Below are 24,695 nucleotides of genomic sequence, written 5' to 3'. Positions count from 1 at the left end.
ATGTTGCAATATAATTTTGGTCAACAAAATTTTTTTAAAGCTGTAACTTCTAAGTGGAATTGGAACACATGAGTTCAGATGCCAAATCAGAGCTAACAGACCCTGGGATCAAATTTCTGTCTAATTTACAATGACATTTTTGTTATTTTTTTTTTTAAGTCAAAAGTCTTTCAGTGTACATGTTCTCTGAGGCTATAATCTATACATATCATTCTAGAACACCTAAATGTTCTAAAGAAGTTATAATCAAATACACATGAAAACTTAATGTTTTCCTAATCTTCAAAATGCAGTCCTATCTAGGTTTACATGTTTTAATGATAAGTAACCGTGAGATGATAAGGGAATTTTATTTTAAGTAACCCATTAGTCTGTACTATAACACAAACAAGTATTACATATACTATGATATTAATGAGGTGGCTGCACAGAATAACACAGACTGTATCACTGTTTCCAACTTCTAGCTGATTCCTGTGAGATGGTAGGCACTTTCTAGTACAGTTTTTATTTTATCATTACCTATAGCATAATTATATTTAGTTCAGAGGCTTACTGGGCTGTGCTATCTATTTTCTCATAAGCAGTGACTTCTTTTTGGAATAGCCAAACACAAAACTAAACAATGTTTGCAATATTGTTTTATTACTGGAAAAGGTTTCCTTGACATACGTTGTATACATATATATACATGTATATATATATATACATGTAAAACAACATGTGAGCCCATTCGTTCCACATAGAGGGGATCAAAATAATACTGATTTATTAATATTCTTTTTTTTTTTAAGATTTATTTTTATTTATTTCTTTTCCCTTCCCCCCCTCCATGGTCTGCTCTCTTGTGTCTGTTCGCTGTGTGTTCAACTGTGTTGGCACTGGGGATCTGTTTCTCTTTTTGTTGTGTCATCTTGCTGCATCAGCTCTGTGTGTGTGTGGCACCAGTCCTAGGTGGGCTATGCATTTTCACACAGGGCAGCTCTCCTTTGGGGTGCACTCCTTGTGCCGGGGGGGTCCCCTACGCAGGGGGCATGGCACAACTTGCCTGCGGCAGCACTGCACATGGGCCAGCTCAACACACGGGCCAGGAGGCCCTGGGTTCAAACTCTGGACCTCCTTTATGGTAGGCGGACAATATCAGTTGAGCCACATCCACTTCTCTATTAATATTCTTTTGATATATTTTATTATTGTGCTTAAATTGATGTTCCTCCAATGGGCTACATATTCTATGCATTTTTTACTTGAAAGAAGAATGTCATAAAGACAGGGTTTTTCAAATAATTTTCTTGTAATTTTCAATTACCTATGTCTAAACTACCACCTCAAAGACCCAAATGAGGCACTGTAAAGAAGTTTTATATCTGACATACAGTGGTATCTTTAAGTATAGATAGAAAATGGCAGAGAAACCTAGACTGGTAATCTAGGTTTAGCAGACACCAAAATAGTAAGTGTGTAACAATGATCTTTACTCTAATTGGACTCCTTTAAAATTTTTCTGTTCAAAAAAACCCTAAAGTTAATAGGCAGGTCAGATCAGAAGAGAAGCTGACTACCAACTAAAAACATAAATAATTAAATTGTGTCCTAGGCAATAAGAATGGTTTATCTTATGAAATAACCTGATTTTTACTATTTAATAAAAATAAATTGAGTGCCAACCTTAGATCCTGAGGATTCACCAGTGAAAAAGAGAAAGAAACTTTTTCTCATAAATAATGATGGCAGACATTAAGCAAATGATTGCTGGAGTACTGAGTATGACAAAGGGGAATTCCCGGGTGGTGGAGACCACAGCAGGAGGATCCCACATGGTCTAGAACTGGGCTGCTCAAAAAAGTAACGACTAGCCATATGTGCTATTTCAATTCAAATTTATTTAAATAAAATTAAAAATTCAGTTTTATTCTCACTAACCACAGTTCAAGAACTCAATGGCTGTAACAAGGAAAGTGGCTGCCTTATTGGATGGTGCAGATATTGAACACTTCCATTTCATCACGGAAAGTTCTATTGGACAGTGCTGATCTAGAATACAAAGAATCTTTGGGATGGCAAATGATGGATTCAAGTGAGCTAAACAAAGATCTAAATTATTTAAACTCTCATGCAGAAAAATGTTGCATGTGACTCTTTTGAGGAGCCTGTGTGTCTAAGAGATTAAACTGTTAAACTGTCAAATGGGTTCCTGAAGCTTCTGCATCATTCATTTGTAGCTGGGTATGTGAACTGCTCAGGTGCTGGGTGCTCTAGTTGTGTTGTACCAGTATCTACTTAAATAGCAACAATATAACTGGAGCACGGCAGCCAAACACAACCCAGGCATTCACAGCTCAGAGTGCTTTTGAGCATACTCTTTCATATTGCTGGGGCTTTAGTACTTCCATAGTATTTCCATAACCATTAGTTGTCAGAGCTTGTCAAAAGTCCTGTGTGTAACAGCTGATTTATAAATGTGACTGTGGCTGAAAGGGATAGTCCAGGGATGTAAATGTCAGCTGAAGGAAAGCTAGAAAATAATTTAGGGATGGAACAACAGTGAAGCCAGTGGTGGATGAGGTTTGTGGTTAATAGCACAAATACAAGAATGTTCTTCTATGAACTAGAACAAATGCCTGTCCCTACTATAAGGTGGTTAGGATATGGTGAGGCATGGGAATAATATAATTAAGGTAACTTAAGGACTGTAGCTGATAGCAATATTGTAATATTCATATATCAATGTCAAAGAAGGTTATTATATCAACACTAATGATCAATAATAGGGGTATGTGAAATTTTTTTCTTTTGGACTATGGAAAACATTTAAAAAATTTACTAAGGTGATGACTATACAACTCTGTAATGAAAGTGAGAGCCACTGAGTGTACACTAACAGTGAACCACATGGTGGAAGATGGATTGTGGTCAACAGTACGAGTGTTCTCTCACGAACTATAACAAATGTACAATAGTAATACATGGTGTTAATAATAGAGGGGTATGGAAAAAATACTCCAATGTAAGCCATGGGCCATGGTTAGTATTTATATTTTTATGATGTTCTTTCACAATCTAACAAATGTCCCACAGCAATGCAAGGTGCTGGTAGAGGGGTGATATATGAGAAATCTATACACTATGCAGTTCTGTAATCTCACAATTCCTCTAATTAAAAAAAAAAAAGTCCTATTTGGGAGGATGATGTCCATTTTAAAGAAGGACTCAAATAAAAATGGTATATTTAATGTCATTTTTGGAATCAACAAAGAAAAAAGGCAAGAATTTGAGTCCTGTAACACTAGCTGTACCTTCCCAAGTCTAGGATTCTTTCATACTGCTTCTCTGTCACAGTTTGTTTTTCTGATACACCTTGATTCCATCAAGATTGTTTTATAAGAGATTACAAACATGTATTCTGCAGACAGGATCTGGACCACTTATTTGTCTTATTTGTGCAAATTTTAACTTTAAGAGTAAGCTTCCAACATTTAAAAAGGGAAAATTTATGTTAAAACTCTAGATTTCCATCCTCCCTCAAAAACAAAAAGATCTGTTTACACTGAACCTATTCTCCTGCATAACAACAATTTGCTACGGTTGAATAACAAAAGTCCCTTTACACAGGCATACTCTCTACATTTCATCACAAATCCATGTACTCCTACTGTCCTCCACAACTGATGCTGAGTAGCAGTAGTGCCAGGTCTTTTGCATTAACCCTGTCCATTTCACCCACATACATTGTTTACCTGTCTCCAAGAGAAATTTAAATTTGTGGTCTTTTGTTTTATAGCATTTAAGTTACTTTCACAAGGAAATTATTAATCATAGGGAAAACTGATTCTACATGGTTGATGTATGTACTACAATTCTGGACTTCATGAAATGTGTTCAAGCTACCATAAAAACCTCCTTTTTTTCCTTCCTCCAAATCCTACCACCATTCTGTTGCTGCTTGCTTTACAACACATGGGTTCAGTAAACAGAAACTATGTTAATACTTTATTTTAAAATGCCTTAAAGAAACACATCTGAAATTGATGTACTTAATACCACTCCCTCCCTAATAAAGGCAGCATGTATATACCAACTCCAGTGAAATGCTTAATTCTGTAAAGATGGTGATTTTGCACTGCATGAGCATGGACACTTGATCTCTCTATATATAAATGAAATACAGTTTAGAAAAAAATGTACATTCTCAATACAAAATAATATGCACAAAAACATGAAATGACAATAATGGAAGTTTCCTAAGTTATGTATGCTACTGTCATCATTGTAATACATATTTAGCTAAGTTAAAAATCACATTAAATATGGCAAATAACATGACGCAATCCCTGTACATACTTGTAGCCATCTCTAATGAAAGTGGCTGTAGGTGGCATGGGCAGTTGTTCAATTTTAGGAGGAATTGCCCACGAAGGCCGAAACAGACAGGCATCAGGTATCTTCAGAGGTAGCAGGCATTGGCTCGGCAACATCTTCAGTGGAGCAAACATTGAGGAGCCCACAAAAGGTTGAAACGTTGGAACTTTGTGCACATATGAAAAGTCCTGAGACAACAAAGTGAGGCTGGCATTAAACACTGATAAACTACTTAGAACACACCACAGTTACACAGTGCTATCATAAAAATAAGAACAAAAATGATTATATTTCAATATTTCTCTTACCTAATGAACAGAAAAATATAAATTCCATAATTTTTTGATTAATCAAAAAGACACAATAATTAAAATACCAAGTGATGTATACATCGTAATCCAATTCAAAGTATTCTCAGAAACTTTCCTATATATGGCATAGGTATAATACCATTTTAAAGAAGATACTTATGAATCCATTTGTAAATAACCTTGCCTGGGGAAGGTCAGTATATTGGCAATTACCTTTATTTCCTCTGGCTTGGGACTTCCTAATCCATCCTCCACTTCCATTTTGAACTCTGTGAGCTGTGTTGAAGTCATACTGACCATAGGGCTCTCCATCATGCCTAATGCTGTCACTGTCTCTGAACTGATTCCATCTTTATAATTCATTACAGGAGAAAAAGCGGGATGCTGTTCCAAAGATGGAGGAGTGGGGAACATCCTCTGAAGGTCTGCAACTGCTAAAAGAAATTTAAAAGTTACAAAATACCGTTTCTTTTTTTTTTAAGATTATTTATTTCTCCCCCACCCCCTTGTTTTTCACTTGCGGTGTCTGTTCATTTTCCTGGTTTACTTCAGGAGGCACCAGGATCTGAACCATTGACCTCCCATGTGGTAGACAGAAGCCCTGTCACCTGACCCACATCTGCTTCCCAATACCATTTCTTTTAACAGGACTTTTTAAAAATCCCAATTCACAGCCAGGCATTCTATTTGGATAATGCTAAATGAACGATCATGTCAGCTACATAATAGAATATAAACAATGGAAGCTTCTAAGAAAAGGGCCATTACCAGAAATGTATCCTTTTCTGGGGGACTAAAACATTATCTGCTTGATGCTTTATGATTTGTTTTCACATTAATTAAGTAAACAAAATCTACAGAACAACATTTTTCTTTCAAAAACTGGTTTGGAAGTTTAAGGTAGTGAATTAAGTTGAAAGTGGGAGTAATGAAATGAAGTAGCCACTTTATTAAATGCTCTACCCTTGCTTAAAAGTATGCATGAAATATTTCAGAATTATGTAACAAATGTTACATAGAAAACCCATGAACAATAAAATCAGGCATATATATTACAGACAATAAGAATTATTTGCAGACAGAATAGTAGTTTTAAGGTACTAAGGTTACTTAAGTTAGTTTGACAAATCCACTATAGTCCTGGCTTCTCTTTTGGGGAACTGTTCCAGGATGACATTAAAATGAAACTTCATATTTAAAATTAACAATTCTACCTAGGACTAAAGGCAATTTAGTGTGATTCTCAACATTATTTTTATCACTTTGGTTTACCTGAGGTAAATATCATCAACAGTTGTCCTTTAAGACACTGATTTTTAAAGTAGGGATATATAGAACAAAACGTAAGTTGTGGTTATAAAATGTAGCCACTAGGTGGTGACCTTTGCAGCAAATTCAGTCAATTTTGGAGCAAGTTTTAAAAGTCAGCTGTTTAGAATGACAGTTGATGTTCTAAATTCCTATCATATTGTTCTTTCTAGCAACTTCAACATAGACTAAGATCTGACTTCCAACATTGCACCAGAAACTAAAAAAGAATAATTGTGCCATGGTCTGCCCTGAAATAGAGTTTAAAGCAGAGTTTTTACAATGAAGGAGCTGTGAATTGGGGTCCACAATCTAGGTACTCCTGTCCCGCCTCTGCTAAAGCCCACTGGGGCTTCAGTTACTTCATCTTAAAGGGAAGGCTTAACCAGATGTGTGATTCTCACTTTTTTTTTTTTTTTTCTGTAGAGGTAGAGGAAAGAATTTCTAGCCACCTCAACATATAGAGGTAGAAAAGAAAGGTGAAAACCTCTGGATCAGATGATCTTTACCATGTTTCACAGCTAAGCAGTTTAAATCATGCTAAATCATTTATTTACCCTCTCCTAGCCTGAAGTGCCTATCTGTAAAACAGGGGAAGGAGAAAGCCAAGTAGCCAGGGTTTCAGACCCCAACTTCTATTTCCATTGTAGCAGTTCCAGTTTTATTTATTTTCTGTTACAGGATTCTGTGTAAGATTTTATTAGACAAAATGGTACCTACTGCTTAATAAATGAACAATTCCCATAAAAATCCCAAGTTGATTTTCAGGGTATTTTCTTGCTTTGAAAGTATTCTACACTTAAGGAACATAATTATTCATTGAACTAGAGATAGAAAACTAGCCAAGCAAAATATGAAGTACAATAAAACTACCTGAGAAAATAGATCATTGAAAAATTTCTGAGGTGGAAAAACAGGTCTTCAGTTGTATCATTAAGTTTTCTTTAAAATGAAGATGTTGACAAACACTTCGGTATACCTGAAATACACCCATCAGTTTTAAGCTTTAGTCCCTATTCCTTTTTCGCCAAGCCAAATAGCAGCTACTAGTCAATTTTAATATAAAATTAATTTGTGGAGTGCATGTGGCTCAAGCAGGTGAGTGCCCTCCTCCCACGTGGGAGGCCCCAGGTTCGGATCCCAGTGCCTCCTGAAAAAATAAAAAACAAACAACAAGCAAAACAAATGAAAAAAACAACTCAGGGAAGCCGAGGGGGCTCAGTAGTTGAGTGCTGGCTTCCCACATACAAGGTCCTGGGTTCAATCCCTGGCCCCAATTACCAAATAATAATAATAATAACAATAATTTGTAAATGTAATGTGCTTAGCTATAATTCTGCTTTATAAAATCTTCAAATACACATCATATGATAGGTTCTATTTACCAATGCCGATCTTTGGGAAAGAAAGAAATTCTATAAATTTTCATAGTGTTAAAATGACCATGGGCTTAAACACACATTGTCTTTCTTTCACATACAAGATTTCTGGCTGTGGCACAAAATTTTACCAAAAAAAACACAAAAAACAGTTCCCATAATTTACTTTTTTAATTTCCTCTAAGAAATGTGTAATAAAGGCATTTTCTACTTCAGACAACTTGACTTCTTTGAAGCTACCTAACAGTGATATACCTGTGTTGAAAGCCTTAGACACCCTGATAATTTTTATCAGGGTTAAAACAGCACAAAAAAAGCATAGATAAAATGAGATTCCACCTGCCAGAAATCCACTTCAAAAAGTGGTCCCATTACTCTTATTATCAGACACTTATAACTTCTCTAGCTTCAATTTCCTTATCTGTAAAATATAAATAATAGTATCTAACTATGTGTTTTGTGTACATTATACACAGAAGCAAATACTTTGCCACATATATCTAAAACATTCAATATGTGATGGAGTCAGCAAAGAATCCTCCCCATCTCCCAACTTGGTTTGAATGGAAAAAGATGGAAATGCTAAGTTATACGCAATTTCTGAAAAGAGATGACTCTAAAGAAGTTTTGAGATGATCACATAAACCTGGACTTAAAAGTAGTTAAAGCTGAAATAAGATTCAGAAAACACAAATACTTCAGTCTTCTGGAAAAGAAAAACATGGTTTGCCTGTGCAATTTTCTTCCTAGAAAATGGCTAGAGTAAGAGAGGGGATAGCTGCCAGAATGGCCTGGACTTGAGCTGTCTTGCTCACAATGCTCCACTTACTTATATCCTCTCCATACTTCAGTATCCACTGCTCGTCAGCTGGAACTCATTAAAGACACCAATCATCCCCTACCCTGCATCTCTAAAAGAAGTTCATGTATAGGATTGAAGCCTTCCAACATAAGCATTATCACTGATTTCTCAGGATCTCCCTACCCCAGAGCACCTAGCAGAGTTCACTGCAAACAGTTCAGTGCTCTTTTAGAATAAATACCACAAACTCAAAAATCCAACTGTTTCACTTTGCCCCCTAAAAGATTCATACTTCAAGTGGATTCAAAGGTAAAAATTCTATGTTTTCATGGATAAAAATACATAAGCAGTTGGTTAATTTAAGAAAATGAAAACACTTCTGTATTACTTTCTCATAATTGTACCTAGATTAATGCAGACTCGATGCTAAGGAAAATCTAGTTTTGAGAAGCAGGTGAGTTCAAGTGGTTGTGCACCTGCTTCCAAATGTATGAGGTCCCAGGTTTGAGCCGCAGTACCTCCTAAAAACAAAACAAACTAATGAAAAAACCAACTCTCATTGGCAAGCAAATGTAGCTCAGTGGTGAGTGCCTGCTTCCCATGTATGAGATCTTGGGTTCAATCCCTTTAAAAACAAAAACAAAAAAACCCTTGTTGTTACAGTCTGTTGCTTCTTTTTAAACTATGTATCATAAATGCTTGCCCAAATTGAAAATGTGTTGCATGTGTGTAACACACACCATATAGTATCAAAAAAGAATGTAAAATATCTCAACAATTTTATACTAATTACAAGTAGAAATGGTAATACTTTGGATACATTAAGTTGAATAAAAATACTATTAAAATTAATTTCACCTGTTTCCTTTTATATTTTTTAATGTGGCTACTAGAAAATTTAAACTACATATCTGGATCTCATATTTCTATTGGAAGTGCTGTTCCAGACATTAAATTTTACAATACATCTGTCTTCCCACCTCAATGCCTAATAAAGCTATGGCAGAAATGAAAATATCTTTCCAGGGTATTTTCAGTCATTACTTGACAGGAAATACTGTGTGTATGTGTCAACACCCCTGCTAAACACACATTTGCACATACTTGCAACACACACTATGTAATAATTAAGAAGATCCTCTTGACTGCTGTAATATTTGGGTTTTCCTGGTACTATTATTGCTGTGCTATATTCCAAATTCATTAATCTTTATAACCTGTACTCTATTATAAAATTCTGAGTAGCTGCTCTTTGAAACAATTCCTTTTTTGATAAATTGAGAGAAAAGAAAGAGCAGACAGTACTACTTTACTGGACAATGATACTAACTAGCAGGATGGTTTGTGAATGAATAATCTTAGAGGACTGACTAGTTTATCACAAGGGAAAAATTTTCCTCACCTGGCCTGTTCTGTTTGTATCCATTTTAATACTATTTCTTTTTAATCTGTGAGTATCATGTTTGTAAAATTCTTCAGTATAGAGTAATAAAAAAAGAAAAATATTTAATTTTTTAAAAAACTATAGGAACTGGCTAGCTATAATTATTCATTTTCATACACGTCATGCTCGAGAAAGCTTTGCATATTTTAAAAAGTTATGGATCCACTAAAACTGTCAAAATCCAATCCCTGTATACTTCACACTTCTATATTTGAGTAAATCAGCACTACATTTATAGGTTCATAAAACTTTTTGACTCATCCCTATGACATGGTGGTTTTTCCCCTCAATTTGTTCTCATTACCAGTAGAAGTTAATGAGAAGGTATTAAAGAATGATTTGCAATGAAATTATGTTTCTGCTTCAGAGTATCCACATAAGCTACCCTGACTTTCTTTTCTCTTGTAAAATAATGTGGTTTCTCAGGGTAAAGAACACTCTAGAAAAAAAGAAGTTTCTTTCATGTTAGCATATGTAATCTACTTTATCACGAAACAAAAACAGCAGTACGAATCTGAAAAAGAACCACTAAAAACTAATATTTATTACACTTGTGTGAATTATATTTATGAAGATATTGAAACATTTTACACAAGCTCTCCTAAAGGAATATTTCCCTGAAAATCACTTGCACAGCATTTATCCGATCAAGAGAAAATTATTAGAAAAATAAACTGAAAACATGTTTTCCATAATTTAAACCATAAAAGTTTTTTCTTAACTTGAAAACAAAGGAAAAGGAATTCAAATTAAGATGGTCTTTGTGTATGAGAAGCTGCTTGCCATCTCAGGAGTATGAACTTATACAAGTTTTAATTTGCAGTTAGAATTCTGTCAAAGAAAAAAATGGAGGGGGAAGCTCAGATGAGGTAACACAGAGGATGAGAACATTATGTGTAAGATATAGGCAGTGAGTCAATCCTCAGTCAATTTCCTCTGCTTACTTGGTGGGTAAGGAACAGCAGTTCTTCCATCCTTCCCAAGAGGTCGGTCTTCTGTTCCAGCTGTAGGCATTTTTGATGAGCGTACCGCAGGTGACACAGCCTAAGAATATTTTGTTTTTGTTATTAAAATAGAATAACACATGTGTATAAGTAAGCCAGTATTTCTGTCAAATATTTCTAAGTCTTTTGCTATTTAAAAATAAAGGAAAGATATCACCTTACATTGTGTTTATTGGGTAATCTTATAGAAATATCAGCAGATGGTGAAACAAAGAAATGGTTACAAGCTTACTGAGTATGGGAAAGCAAGTGATTGAGTCTTTTTTTTTTTCCCCATGGTTCTGGTGAGGGCAGATTGTGCCATCAAAGCAAAGCCTCCAGACCTGAAGCAATTGTTCCCTCCCAGATCATTAGTAGGGAGTTTTACAGACACAATTATTATATTAGAGTAGTACTTCCTGCAGTAACTGGCAATGTGTCTGGTTTTCTTTCTGTTTAGAGGTAGGAGCTAAAAGAGATGACTTCAAGCCCTCCAAAGCTACTACTTTTTACCAAAACAAACCATATGTATTTTCTTTACTAACTTCCACAGTGACTATTCATATTCACACAAAAAATAACCTTATCCATAAAATTATTGAAATATACAATGCTTTTCTTTGATGTTTTTTAAAACAAGTCAAGTCCCTTATTAGGCAAGATTAAGAACTCAAATGAACTGGTGTTAAAATAATTAGATTGAATTAAAAATTATAAACAAAAATAAGGAAAAGCAAAAAGAATTCTTATGAATAGAAGGCCTTTTATTTATAAATATATAAATAATATAATGTTATAGAGTTGACAAGTAAAAGTAAATTCAAAGACATCAGAAATGGAAACTTAGCCAAAAGCGTCCAACTTCAGTTACCAGTAAGATAAGTTAATAAATTAGTCTAAGGTAAACTGTTCACTTGATATAATGCCAGGTTAGAAATCAGAGGAAAATAAGAACACTCATTTCAGAGAAATCAAAATGAGGTTAAAAATGTCCAAATCTCCTTTGTATATTAACATTACTAAAAATACATTACAAAAACTTAAACAGACCAGTGTTGATTATAATTTATATAGAAAATAACTATAAGAGGGTAGAGCAGAAACAAATAACTGCTAGGGATGGTGGCTGTGAATAGCATTGGGCTACCTCTTACTGCTTGCCTTTTTTCTTTTCTACCTTTTCCCTTCTACTTCTTTGATTTGTAATCATACTTCTTTGTTCCCACCATCACCAACAAAGCACCTATTCTAACTCTTAGGATATTATAACCAACACTAGGCAATGCTTGGCTTTAATGAGACAGTCGAGTTCAAAAATTATCTCCAACATCAGCAACAACAATAAATAAACTTGTCATTTCTTCCTCCAAAGAATTTTTCACATTGCTACGTCCTTTTCCTTTCATGAAGCCACTCCCTGAATTCAGGTCTTCATATTTCAATACAACAAAAGTTGTTCCAGAGGAACACATTATCAAACCAAAGTCCTAAGTTGGGCCAAAAACCTCCCTAACTTTATCTAACTCTACCCACCATAGAAAGTAGATCAAATGGTCTGTTCATTATCCCCCCAAATCCAAACCATTCTTCTTGTTGCTTAACCAATGCTCATTCCAGGCTCAAATTAAATCCCCACTGGGGTCTTTCCACATTGCAAGTCAAATCTATTCTTTGAGGTCATTATGATCTCATCATCTTCTAAGTATCTGCTTATCTGGTACATTTTTTTTTAAAAGGAGTTACCAGGGATAGAACCCAGGACCTCATACATGCAAAGCAGGCACTCAACCACTGAGCTCCCAATCAGATAATTTCCAAGTGAAATGGGCCTTAGAAACTGAAACACTGATTTCCTTGTCGATTTGTTTTTCAATCTCCAACATCTTTAGATCCAGGTCTATTACTGCACTCACAACCATAAGTACATTGTAACTTTGTAAGTATATGTAACTCTATTTATATATTATTTCTCCTTAAGCCTGTGAGTATATCAAGTATAAGGGCTTTAATGTAACTATATTTGTAACCTGGATAGTTAGCCTTACAATCTGCCACAAAAGAAATGATCATTGAATGATTAATAAATGTAGTAAAATGGACGGACTGGCAGGCAGATAAATGAAGAAAAGAAAAATAAACTGACTTTTACAAAAAAAGGGACTATCTCACTCAACTCTAGGTCGCAGAAACAATGGGCACTCAATGGCCAGGTACAGAACTGATTTGGGGGATGAACTCAAATTTTCTCTTAGTTCAGCTGTTGTCCAAAGAATTATAATCCTTCTTATTTGTCACTTACTTTCATATGATACCTTGAATTATTTAACATCTGTGCATAAATTCAATTTGCCTGCTATGATGCCATGTTTCTACAAAGTACAGAGATATTGCATATCTTTCAAAATGTAGACTTACCTCTGACTTAGATGAATAAAAAGTTACACGGGAATAACTTTAAAAAATTGACATACAGGGACTACATATCAAATTTCTACTAATTCGATGCTATTTAGAAGAATGTATTAAAATAAATGTGAACGATTTAAATATATACAATAACCATTAATGAAAAAAATGCTATTAACAAACAAAACTCAAGAGGTGTTAAATACTACACTAATAACTTTTAAAATCTTTTCAAAGTATACAAATATTTTCAAAGAACATTCAAGACTTGAAATAAGAGCCCCCAAATTCAGTAGACCAAACTATAAAGAAATTCTGAAGCAATACCATAACGTTTTCCCTTTAAGGGAGAGTTTTGTATGTAGCAATGGCAGACTCACCCCAAGTTCGTCATCATCAGAATTATCAAAGATGTTGTCTAAATCATGCAGGGAAGGTGCCAAATCTGTCACCTGTGTAAGGCTACTGGAGCCAGCTCTGCCAGCAGCATTATCCTGCCGGACATCTGTGGGAAATAAGGCAAAAGAAACAGAATAAGCAACTTCATCAAGGGAGAAGGAGTGACAGGGAAGACACATCTCAATGAACAAGACCTGCTTATAATTTTTTTCCTGTGGCTTTAATTAAATTTAGAGACAATTACTTCTGGATATGCTTATCAGTTTTGAAAGGAACTGAAAAATCAACTATGAAAAATATATTAAAGAGGAGATAGAATTATTATTACAATTAAAAATATAATTCTAAATCGAGAAGCATCTCCCTTGCATTTTATTTTAGCAACAATCCAAGTGAGGCAAATAATCATTGTACACACCTGTTTTAGTAGCAGAACTGAAAATAGACATGGCATTTTTCCCATCAGGCACCGGCGTGGAATGACCTGGTGTAGTGACATCCTTGGTACCAAATCCATCCTCTGACTGTATAATAAATTCAGCCAAACAAAACACATGAACACCAACCCAAAGTGTGGAATATGAGGGAGAACACAAAGAATTAGAGGGAAGAATGGAACTTGTTATGAGCACAAGTATGATAAAACATGGTCTATGCAACCAGAAGAAATAAAAGAGATGCCCTTACTCTTGAATTTAAACAGAATCAAGAACTCCCTCATTTTTCCCTCAAACCTGTGGAGTAGTCAGAGCGAATCAGAATTTTATAAATAAATGGTACTGGTGGCATTTGATCACAAACCTGCCATGGTGTTAAAAGCTGCCTTTAATAGTATTTTGGATTCTGAATTATGGATCACACTTTCCGGATCTACATGGATCTCTGTAAAGGAATTCCTCTAAACTAATTTGGTGTCTTTCAATTGTCTTATTTCCTCTATTTTCAAGAATAGCTCTTGAAATGGCCCAGGATTACAGAATGTCCTAAAATTTAAGGCTAAAGACAGCATACACCTCCAGTACTGATTTTTATGACAATGAAACCAGTAAAATTAATACTGACACTGATAATAATGACTGCATTAATATCAATTCAGTGAGATATATATAGTTAAAGTGCTCAGCACTCAGAGCTCAATAAATAGCAGATACTGTTACTAACATTTTTCTTTACACTTCTGGTCTTTTGGAATAATACTTAAAAAGAAATAAACAGGGAGCATAGGCCAACAAGAATTAGCATATGAGAGGAAACATGCACTGTACAAGCTCTAGCCTGGGAAATATGAGGCTTTATTTATGTTCGGCTGACTTGTAAACAAAGGTGAGCCATGACATAAAAAGAACAATACACTGTTTGATACAATAGTACCAAGAGCATGAATATGGGGACAGAGCAATCAGGCAAGACTATCTCAAATGTTCTGCCTCAGAAATCTTCCCACATGTGTGCAATAGATAGAAACCCACACAATACTGAATTCTGTCTAGGTAAAATGATACCTTATTCTTTTTCAGGGAATCTTTTTCTGTCCCTTGTTTGCATTTCTTGTTTGCCGTAAAGATGTATTTTATGTCACCGTCTTCAAAGGTATATGGATCATTGACTTCTCCCAAACTGTCTCCAGGTTGCTGTGTTAGAGGCAATGGGTCAAGGAAGTGGAGTGGCTGCATCTGGGGCTGCTTATCTTGCCAGAGTTTAAACCGTTTATTAGGTTGTGCTAAGAGTCTATAAGAAAATAAACGATGATTTAAACAAGGTAAAATGATTTTTTAAAAAGATACATATATGATTTAAACATTTGTAAAGTTTATACTAAAAAGTACATCTCTATATACTGAGTATCTTTTAGAGATTATATTCACAATTAAATACCTTTGCCAAGAATATCTGTTTTTTCCTTTGACTCCACAGATTCCACTTAAAAGCACAGGATCTGGGGACAGACTGCCTAGGTTTGGAATCCATCTGTGTCATTAACTAACTGCATGATTCTAGTTTCTTACTTAAGAAATTAAGACAATAATATGGTTGTGGTGAACAATAAATGAGATAATCTGTGTAATCTTTTTATAGTGAAGGGTGGCTGAAAAGACCTGTAAATGTTAAGAATTATCATTAGATACTAACACACACTTAAAGGCATGCAAAGCCTTTTTCAAACGTATCAACGTGCAAAGGAAGAAATGACAGGAAATGAAAAGTTTCATTTCCCTTGGTTAAAAAACAAGAGAACGAAATTCATACGGAGTCTACAAAAAAGCCACAATAAGCCCTTTATAATCATGCCACTGTGTTTAAATAAGGACAAAGCACTTGACTTTTAAACATTTTCTATATGCAGAGTTTAGAATGGTGAGGAACAGCCTGCTTTCATTTTGAACATAAAGGTTTAGCAGGGAGAGATGAAGAGAAAAAACCCTTTTGGCAAGTGGTCTGAAGAACAGTTTAAGACATTGCCTTACCTTTTCAGTGCTGTGTTCTCTGAGTTTACCTCCATTTTGGCATCGCATCTCTCACCCTGGAGCTCTGGAGGCCTGAACTCAGAATCATCACTGGGTGGGAGATGATAACTGTGCCACCACTTATCTGATGACTCCAAGTTTGAAGGCCTAATCCCACAATATAAGACTGTCTCGCTGACCTCTGCCATCAGAGGCAGTCTTTGGCCTACGAGGACAGTTCTGTCATCCAGAGTAGACAAATGCTGGAGTTCTAGGCCATTTCCGTAGAGGGCTGGATTCACAGGGACAGATGGTGGGTCCAAAGTCTCTGTTTCCTGACCTCGTGGCTGAGGGCTGAGTGTTGGTGGCAGAGGGGAAATAGGGGAATGAGGTGAATCCATAGGATTCAGATTCATTTGCTTGCTTGTATTTCTGGAAGGCACAGCCATTTGCTTATCATACTTCCTACTGCTAGACACCTCTAAGGAAGATTCTATCCCTGCCAACCCTAGCTTCTGCCCTGGTGTATCTTGTTCCATGCATAACTCTTCAGCCACAGAGGGCCTATGGTGAAATGGTATCAAGGGTCTCTTTTGCAACTTGTCTCCTTTTTCCTGTCTTTCTGTTGTTTTGTGCTTAGAAGAAGCAGGAAGTGGTAAAGATGAAGATGATGATGGTCCTGCACTGAACCCTGGTTGAGATATTGTGGGAGGTCGACTGGGGCCTACTGCACAACGTTTTAAAAGTTTATGCCTGAAATGAGAATTAAAATGAAGTCAACAAATATACAGATGAAAATAGACAGTATCATTATAACATTACAAAAGCGTGTCTCTGGTAAGGCTGTCTTTTTAAGCTCACATTAGATGCAATGATATTCTAACAGGACTCTTGGTTTTAATTATATTTCAAACAATGAAAATTGTAACACATGCTCATAAAAAGTGATGACTCAATCACATACAAGTTAAGGAGATAAGAGATGGACTTATCAAGAAGCATAAACTAATATACTGCTAACCCCTACAAAATTACTGATTTGAAAACTCCAATCTTTCAAGCATGATGAGAACCTCTGAAAATCTATTCATATTTATCTTAAAACCAAGAATTATGGGATCATCTGGTCAGAATACAACCCCTCCCCCCCCAAAAAAAAGTTTCCAATTTGTATTTTAGAACACACTACTAATTTTTAACATAGAAAGGTTTATAATGGCTTATAGTATTGTAAAGTAGGAATGAAATAACCATACAACCCCCTGCCAAAGTATGAAACTAAGATAATGAGGGTCAAACCAAAGAATATTTCATTGGATATGTACACTAGAAACGTTATTTGCCACTATTATCTAAAAAAGAGGGATAAAAGGCACCTTTGAATCCTACAAACATGTTTTAAAATGAGACAGAAGTAAAAAGGCTGTGAGTGAATATTAAAATAATACACATGCATGAAAATGTGCTAGAACCACGTAAGAACAGCAAGTCTACTTACATCCTAACAGAATTCTTTGTAAGCATGGGTGTGAAAAATTGCTCAGTGAAGGCCCACAAGATGATGCCAAGGTTTAATCTGTGCAGCAAAGTTATATAGCAGGTCAGCCAATTCCTCCCAATACATAAATCATTCCCAGGAAAAATGTAAACTCTCCTGCTGGTGTAAGCAGTAACTCTCTGAAGCCACCAGGGTGGCATTAAATTACTACAGCATTACACTAAATGATGCCCTAGTCGACAGTAAAATGGATTTGTGTGGATAATGGGATGGTTTAGTGGGACAGCAGGATGGTCACCCCATCCCAATAAGGCCATTAAATAGTGTGAGGAGTAGACCATTCCATAATGTGTTTGGTAATTCCAGAGCAGGTAACTGAAAACACTCATGTCTAAGTCTTTGTTACTCTGAAAACAAAAATCCTGGAAACAAAAATAGCATAAAGCTATTGACAATAAGGCAAAAAGTATACTTAAAGCCCCCAGAGTACAGTACTGCAGTATTGTATGTCTGTCTCATCTGAAAAAAATCTCAATTACATCTTCACAGGGTACTTATTTTAAAATCTAAGCTCTATAAGTATTTTGCATTAAACTTTTGATTTGAATTTTCTCAGAGAACATTTAAGCACACTAGTCCTTTGACAGATATTTCCTGGGAGCCTCTTCAAAGTAAGAACTTTTTGCAAAGTGGATCATCTATATGGTCGATTTTCCAACTTATTTAACAGTTTGGCTACATTGTGAAATGGTTATCATTAGGAATAAAATAGTAAGCAATAGATAACCACTGCAAATATCTGAAGAAGAAAGAGGTATGACCAAAGAAGGCTACAAGAAGATCAGGCTAAGAATGCTTACTATATGGGTGGACTGATAGTGGAAAGAAACAGAGGCAGGTCATATAGTGTAAAAATACATTGTGGTTAAAAGAATGTAGTAGTATGAATATAACAGACATTTCAAAAGAAGTCATTGTGATAGACTTGATGTAACAAATGAAGGGGAAAAAAATGATAAGGTTTCTAGATTGAGAAAGGAAAAGTGTGATAATAATGACCCAAATAGGGTACCTGGTTTGTAGGGAAACAGAGATGTTGATCTTAAGGAGACATCGTAAAAGCAACTCTCAAAAATACAAAAACTAGAGTAAATGTATGTGAGAAGTCAAGTCTAGAGATAAATATTTGGAAGTCAATGGAATGGTGGCCCAGGAGTGCATAACTAGAAAAAGACCTGAAGGTATAAAAAAAAAAATGAGGAGGAAACATAGCAACAACCCAAAGAACAAAAAGCAAAGGCTTTATGTGTTCATTTACATTTACAGGGTTGAAAAAAAATCAAGGTATTTGATTAAAAAGTGATATAAATCAATAAAAAGGTAACTTTTAAAAGTGAAAAAATCTGGATCAGGAAAAGAGCAGGAAAAAGAAGGCACAAATGAATTTAAATGCACCAAATTTATATCCTATGTATTTGCTAAAAGTGGGCCAGAACTTCACTGTGAGCTTTTTAGAAATCAATGTTAATAGATATTTTGTCACACAAGTCACAGTGGTTTAGAGATGAAAATAAAACAAGTATTCAGTTGCATTAAACTAAACCAATCCCAACATCAGGTGATAGTCTCACATCCTCAGAGATAGGACCCTTAATGTGCAAACAACTTCCTGAAAAACATCCTCCCAGAAAAATCTATCATGAGTTTCATTAGGCCAATAGTTAAATCTCTCAACAAGAGGCTCACTATGAAGGAAGAGTTTGATAATAAAGAATCAACTCAAGGGGAAGAGGAAGACAGAGGAAAGGGTCAAAACGGTCTACTGATTAAAAGTTATGGGCCCAATGTAAGTGTCCACACACACCAAACTTTGCATACATTCTCAGGGATATATGGATCACTTACCCACCCTGAAGCCAATTTATTTACACCATATTAAGAACCCCTGATCGCTCTCTCTGCCTAGAGGAGCCTGCACCAAATCTCAGTATATATTTCCATCTTTCTCTTCCATTTCTCAGCAATCTCTATTCTTTCCCTCATTTCCCAAATAAATTCTTTTTACTAGCCTAACAACAATAACAAAAAAGAACCCCTGGTCTAAACTAGTGGAATGGATGGACACTTTCCAAAAATATTTATTTCAACTAAATATTTTATAAGTATTGCGCAGTATCAAATTTGAATATATAAACTCTGGAAGAAGAGCTACTCTAAATTGTCCATAAAGTAAAGAATCATCAATACTTTCTCTAACAATCAACTGAGCTAGGGGGAAAGGCTGACATCCACTTAAGACATTTAAGAACCCTTATGAAGAATAAGATTTTTTTTTTACCGCATGGAGTGGTAAGTTAAGGACTAGCCATAAGGAGCGCAAAAATTTTCTACAGAAAATATTTTGAGGTCCTAGTGAATGAGTCATTAAGTTATCACAACAACAATAATTTTAGCTTTTAGCAGATGTTACCAAATACCTGCCTCAGTCATCAAGGAGCACTACTACTAATAAAAAAACAATAAATTATTGATAGGGCAATTTAACCCAGTTCTATTTAACTAAAGTCAACTGGTATCTTCATTTTAAAATTAAGAAGAGTTCAATAAAGTCATTTAAAAAGCTAGGGATTATATTGTCAAACTGATGCTTTTAGTTTTTTGGGTTTTTTTTTTTTCTTTCTGCTTTTAGTTTTGAAGTAGCTAGCCTGAAGAAATTTGTGGGAGCAATGTGATAATAGGGCCAGCTGTCTAAAACGGCTCCTTCCGAGGAATGGGAGAAGAGATGAGATGTGGAGGCATTTTCGGGACTTGGAGTTGTCATGGGTGGTGCTCCAGGGACAACTGCCAGACATTGTATGTCCTCCCATGGCCCACTGGATGGAATGTGCGAGAGTGTGGGCTATGGTGTGGACCACAGGCCATGGGGTGCAGCGATGGCCAGAGATGTACTCACCAGATGCAACGGATGTGTCATGATGATGGGGGAGAGTGTTACTGTGGGGGGAGTGGTGGGGGTGAATGGGGACCTCATATTTTTTTAATGTAATTTTTTTAAAAAAATTAATAAATTGAGTAGAAAAAATAAAAAGGCTCCTTCTGCATCATGACAATAAAATTGTATCATTTGCATAAAAGAAAAGACTAGTTAAAAGAAAATAAAGAAAAAATAAAATTTATGCAAAAATAAAAAAGATCTACACAAAAATTATAATATAAATATACGAACAGATTAATAAAGAAATAAATGAACATATATGAACATTAAAAAAAACTGATCTCCTTTTCTTCTGTTCTGGAGGAGAAATAAGATTAAAAATAAGAAAGGAGAGAGGGAGGGAAGTGGGAGGAAAGGAAGGCAGGAGATAGTAGTCTGAAAGGCCAGGAGAAGAACCAACACAATGTGCCATCATTTTATCCAACTACTGCTTTGTCTTTTTCACTACCTACCTGGAACAAGAACAGCTAACTCTTTGGGTTGGATCCACAAAATCCCAAGTAGCAGGATTGTTAGCAGGCTCTTCTTCAAGAGTTGGAGTTGACATTTGGCTCCTCCTAAAGGATTTAAAATGTGATTTATGGATAAACAAGAGATCATCTCAGGCCTCTGGGAAAAAAAATATTAAATATGACTTGTTTACATTTTATGCAGTAATGGTGTCCTGCTGACTTATACTTTAGAGCTGCCAAGGTAAAAACTATTAATTGTTCTACGCACTGGAAGAAATGAGATTCAAAATATTTCTACTTCAATTAAATTTAACATTTTACCATTTGTGGTATATATAGCAATTAAAAGTGTCTGGCACCAAAAAAAAAAAAAGTGTAAATTATGTAGAAATAACCTAGAATTTTTAAAATTGCTTTTCTACCACATCTGTAAATTATACACCCTCTGACAGAGTGTTTAAGTCACTCATGAAACTCCTATAGTATTTACTAGCATTTAAGGGCAACATCCCACCTCTTTTAATATGAACTAAAAGATAGAAAACAAAATGTCCCCTACATTTCACTACATCACTGATAACTGGTAGCAAAAAGTAGATCTCTATTATTAAACAGTGAAAATAAGAGTGTGGGTAATATATCTGGAATGCTGATTTTGTTACAGCTGATACTTCAAATGTTTCAATGATGGCTCTGCAAGGATTTCTGTTGTTCTCCACCCTCCTCTGCTTCCTGGGTGTCTCACCTTCCTGTTCTCTGCTGATGGCAGAGGGTTTAAAGTCTGTTGGAGTTGGTGGGAGTGAAAGGTGAAAATCAAAGATGGAAAATGAAATGTGAAAAATAATGTTAATTTAGAAATTATCAAGGCACTGCACTGCAGGCGGAAGTGCAAATTTCTGTACCAATTTTTATAAAGGAAAGTACAGTTTTAAGTATATGATATGCACTTTTAATTCTAGAACATGACATGATTTTTTTTCCTTTAACAATTTTTTTTAAGGTGGTACCGGGATTGAACCCCGGACCTCATACATGGGGAAGCAAGCACTCAACCACTGAGCTAAATCTGGCTCCCCAATGAGAGTTGGTTTTTTCATTTGTTTGTTTTTAGGAGGTAGTGGGGATCAAACCTGGGACATCATACATGGGAAATAGGCACTCAACCACTTGAGCTACATCTGCTTCCCTGACATACAATTTTTAATTGTATTTCTTATTATCTATTACTTCTTCAGCAGCCAATTCTACAACCAATCCATTGGGATATAAATATATAGTATGAATTTGCTAAAAGTTGGGTCCAAAGGAAAGGCTTTACATCTGTATATAAAAATTTGAATAATAGTAGGCATGTATTTACTTATATCAGTCAAGAAAATGGATATTTCATTCTCATTAAAACAGATATGAAAATGTTCTAATTGTGTTCATATAATGTTTTGATAAATGGAATCGCATTTACTGACTTTTGTTATCATGTTCATTTAGGCGATTAAAATATTCATATTCCTCTTAGGATCAATTCTTCCTTTATTTCAAAAATAAATAAATTAAGCAAGAAAGGGAAGGATTAAAGGATGGAAGGAGGAAGGGATGAAGGGAGAGAGGTTAACTGGGTGGGTAGGTGCAGAAATGAATAAAGCTTCCCCAAATCAACAAACAGAAGCACAGTAGCTAATATATACCCCTCTAACTGTTATCAGTTTAGTTAAGAGTTGAACTGCTCATTAAATGTAAGGCCAGTGTATAACAGAAAATGTGGTAAAGGAGGTCGTTTCCTTTTGTAATTGGGGAATATTCATAAATTGGTATACAAGAGAAAACAAACCTACTAATTACTGTCTTGACATTCAGGATGAATTTCTAAGTCATCTGTGCTCAAAAAATGTCAGATGATATCATGCCATCTTTAGATGATCAATACTTCAACAATTTCCAGATAATCAAATTGACTTGAGTGTCTCTATTTTAACATTTTTGTTTTGAATTTTATTCTATTTTAAAAGGTGCAAAACCAAGGGAAGTGGATTTGGCTCAATGGATAAGAGGGTCCGCCTACCACATGGGAGGTCCAGGGTTCAGACCCAGGGTCTCCTGACCCACGTGATAAGCTGGCCCATGCACAGTGCTGATGTGAACAAGGAGTGCCGTGCCATGCAAGGATGTCCCCCGCATAGGGGAGCCCCACACGCAAGGAGTGCGCCCTGTAAGGAGAGCTACCCCACACAAAAAAAGTGCAGCCTGCCCAGGAGAGGCACCGCACACACGGAGAGCTGATGCAGCAAGACGATGCAACAAAAAAAGACACACAGATTCCTGGTACCACTGACAAGAATACAAGCAGACACAGAAGATCACAAAGCAAATGGACAGAGAGAGCAGACAACTGGGGGGGGGGCAGGGAAGGAGAGAGAAATAAATAAATAATAAATCTTTAAAAAAAAAAGCTGCAATACCAATGCAATGATCTCTCAAGTTTACACAAAAGTGTAACTTTACAGACTCTTCTCATGTAGCAATCAAGAAGATGGCCATATGACCTGGCCATTCTGTTACTAGGTATACCCAGAAGCACTGGAAGGCAGGAACTCAAACAGGTATTTGCACACCAATGCTCATGGCAATATTCACAATTGCCAAAAGATACAAGCAACCCAAATGTCCATCAACCAATGAATAGATAAAGAAAATGTGATGTATATATGCGATGCAATATTATTCAGCTGTAAAAAGGAAGTCCTGATGCATATGACACCATAGAGAAACCTGAGGATATTATGTTGAGTGAAATAAGCCAGACACAAAAGGCAAATATTGTATGATCTCAATGATATGAACTAATTAGAATAAGCAAAATAATAGATTGAGAATCTAGAAATTATGTTACCAGGGGATAGACTGGGGGTAGGGAATGGAGGCTGATACTTATTTTGTACAGAATTTCTATTTAGGTTGATTACAGAAGTTTGAAAATGGATGGTGTTGATGGGAGCATATATTGTGAGTGTAATTAACAGCAGTGAATTACAGGTGAATGTGGTTAAAAGAGGAAACTTTAGGTTGTATATGTTACTGAGATAAAAATTTAAAAAGATAGGACTGTATAATACAGTGAATCCTATTGTAGATGATGGGCTAATAGTGCTACTAGATGTTATTTTGTGAATTATAACCAATGTTTAATATTAATACAAGGTGTTAATAAATAGGGTGGTATTTAGAGAAAAAAAACGCACCTAATGTCAACTAGGGGTGATAGTAGTACTATTTTAATAATCTTTCATCAATTTTAACAAATGTACCACATTAATGCAAACTGCCACCAATAGGGAGATATATGGAAATGCTGTATTTTTATATAATTTTTCTACAAACCTCCAACTTCTCTAATTAAAAAAAAATTTTAAAAAAACACAAAAAACATTGGACATATTTCACATGCCTATGTATTGGATATTTTAAATGAGGTTATCCATGCAAACTGTCTCACGCAGTGCCTAGAACACAGAATCTCCCAATAAATACTGGCTACTAGTGTTCAAAAAACAAGTACAAGTATAAATAAAAGTGCTATCTTCAATTGTAACAAATGTTCACACAAATGCATGTGTTGGTGTGGTGGTATATGAGAATCTTGTATTTTATGAATGATTGTTCTGTAAACCCACAGCTTTCTCTAGTAAAAACAATTATGAAAAAAAAAAAAGGCCACCAAATCCTGATCCAGTCATAAACCAGAATACATACTTGGACTGGGTTCTGTTGAGGATGCATTCCTTCCAGACTCGATGGACCATATGATTGTGGAGTTTTGGAGGAATCTTCCCCGATTTCTTTGGACTGTGCATAGTTATCATTCCCCCGTCTTGGGAACCTAGTTGACTGACAGCACTCTGCGTACCTCCACTCTCACCT

At 35.5% G+C, this 24,695-nt stretch overlaps 1 protein-coding gene across 2 annotated transcripts in view; it reads right to left on the bottom strand.

The window, feature by feature from the left end:
- Nucleotides 1-24,695, bottom strand: part of MED13L (mediator complex subunit 13L) — a 64,709-nt gene that overhangs the window by 32,824 nt on the left and 7,190 nt on the right. Inside the window, exons 4-12 of one of the 2 annotated variants that reach the window (XM_071209799.1) lie at nucleotides 24,528-24,693; nucleotides 20,781-20,885; nucleotides 15,857-16,588; nucleotides 14,894-15,119; nucleotides 13,810-13,915; nucleotides 13,373-13,497; nucleotides 10,548-10,647; nucleotides 4,884-5,104; nucleotides 4,342-4,547 (exon numbers count right to left, since the gene is read on the bottom strand). In XM_071209799.1, the coding sequence (XP_071065900.1) occupies nucleotides 4,342-4,547; nucleotides 4,884-5,104; nucleotides 10,548-10,647; nucleotides 13,373-13,497; nucleotides 13,810-13,915; nucleotides 14,894-15,119; nucleotides 15,857-16,588; nucleotides 20,781-20,885; nucleotides 24,528-24,693 (1,987 nt within the window). The remainder of the gene's footprint in view (nucleotides 1-4,341; nucleotides 4,548-4,883; nucleotides 5,105-10,547; nucleotides 10,648-13,372; nucleotides 13,498-13,809; nucleotides 13,916-14,893; nucleotides 15,120-15,856; nucleotides 16,589-20,780; nucleotides 20,886-24,527; nucleotides 24,694-24,695) is intronic. The other variant, XM_004461898.4, reaches the window with a different exon arrangement.

This window comes from Dasypus novemcinctus, chromosome 19 (assembly GCF_030445035.2).
Source record: "Dasypus novemcinctus isolate mDasNov1 chromosome 19, mDasNov1.1.hap2, whole genome shotgun sequence".
NCBI lineage: Eukaryota > Metazoa > Chordata > Mammalia > Cingulata > Dasypodidae > Dasypus > Dasypus novemcinctus.
Note: the sequence above shows the minus strand (reverse complement) of the source record. Positions and strands in the feature narration are given on the sequence as shown.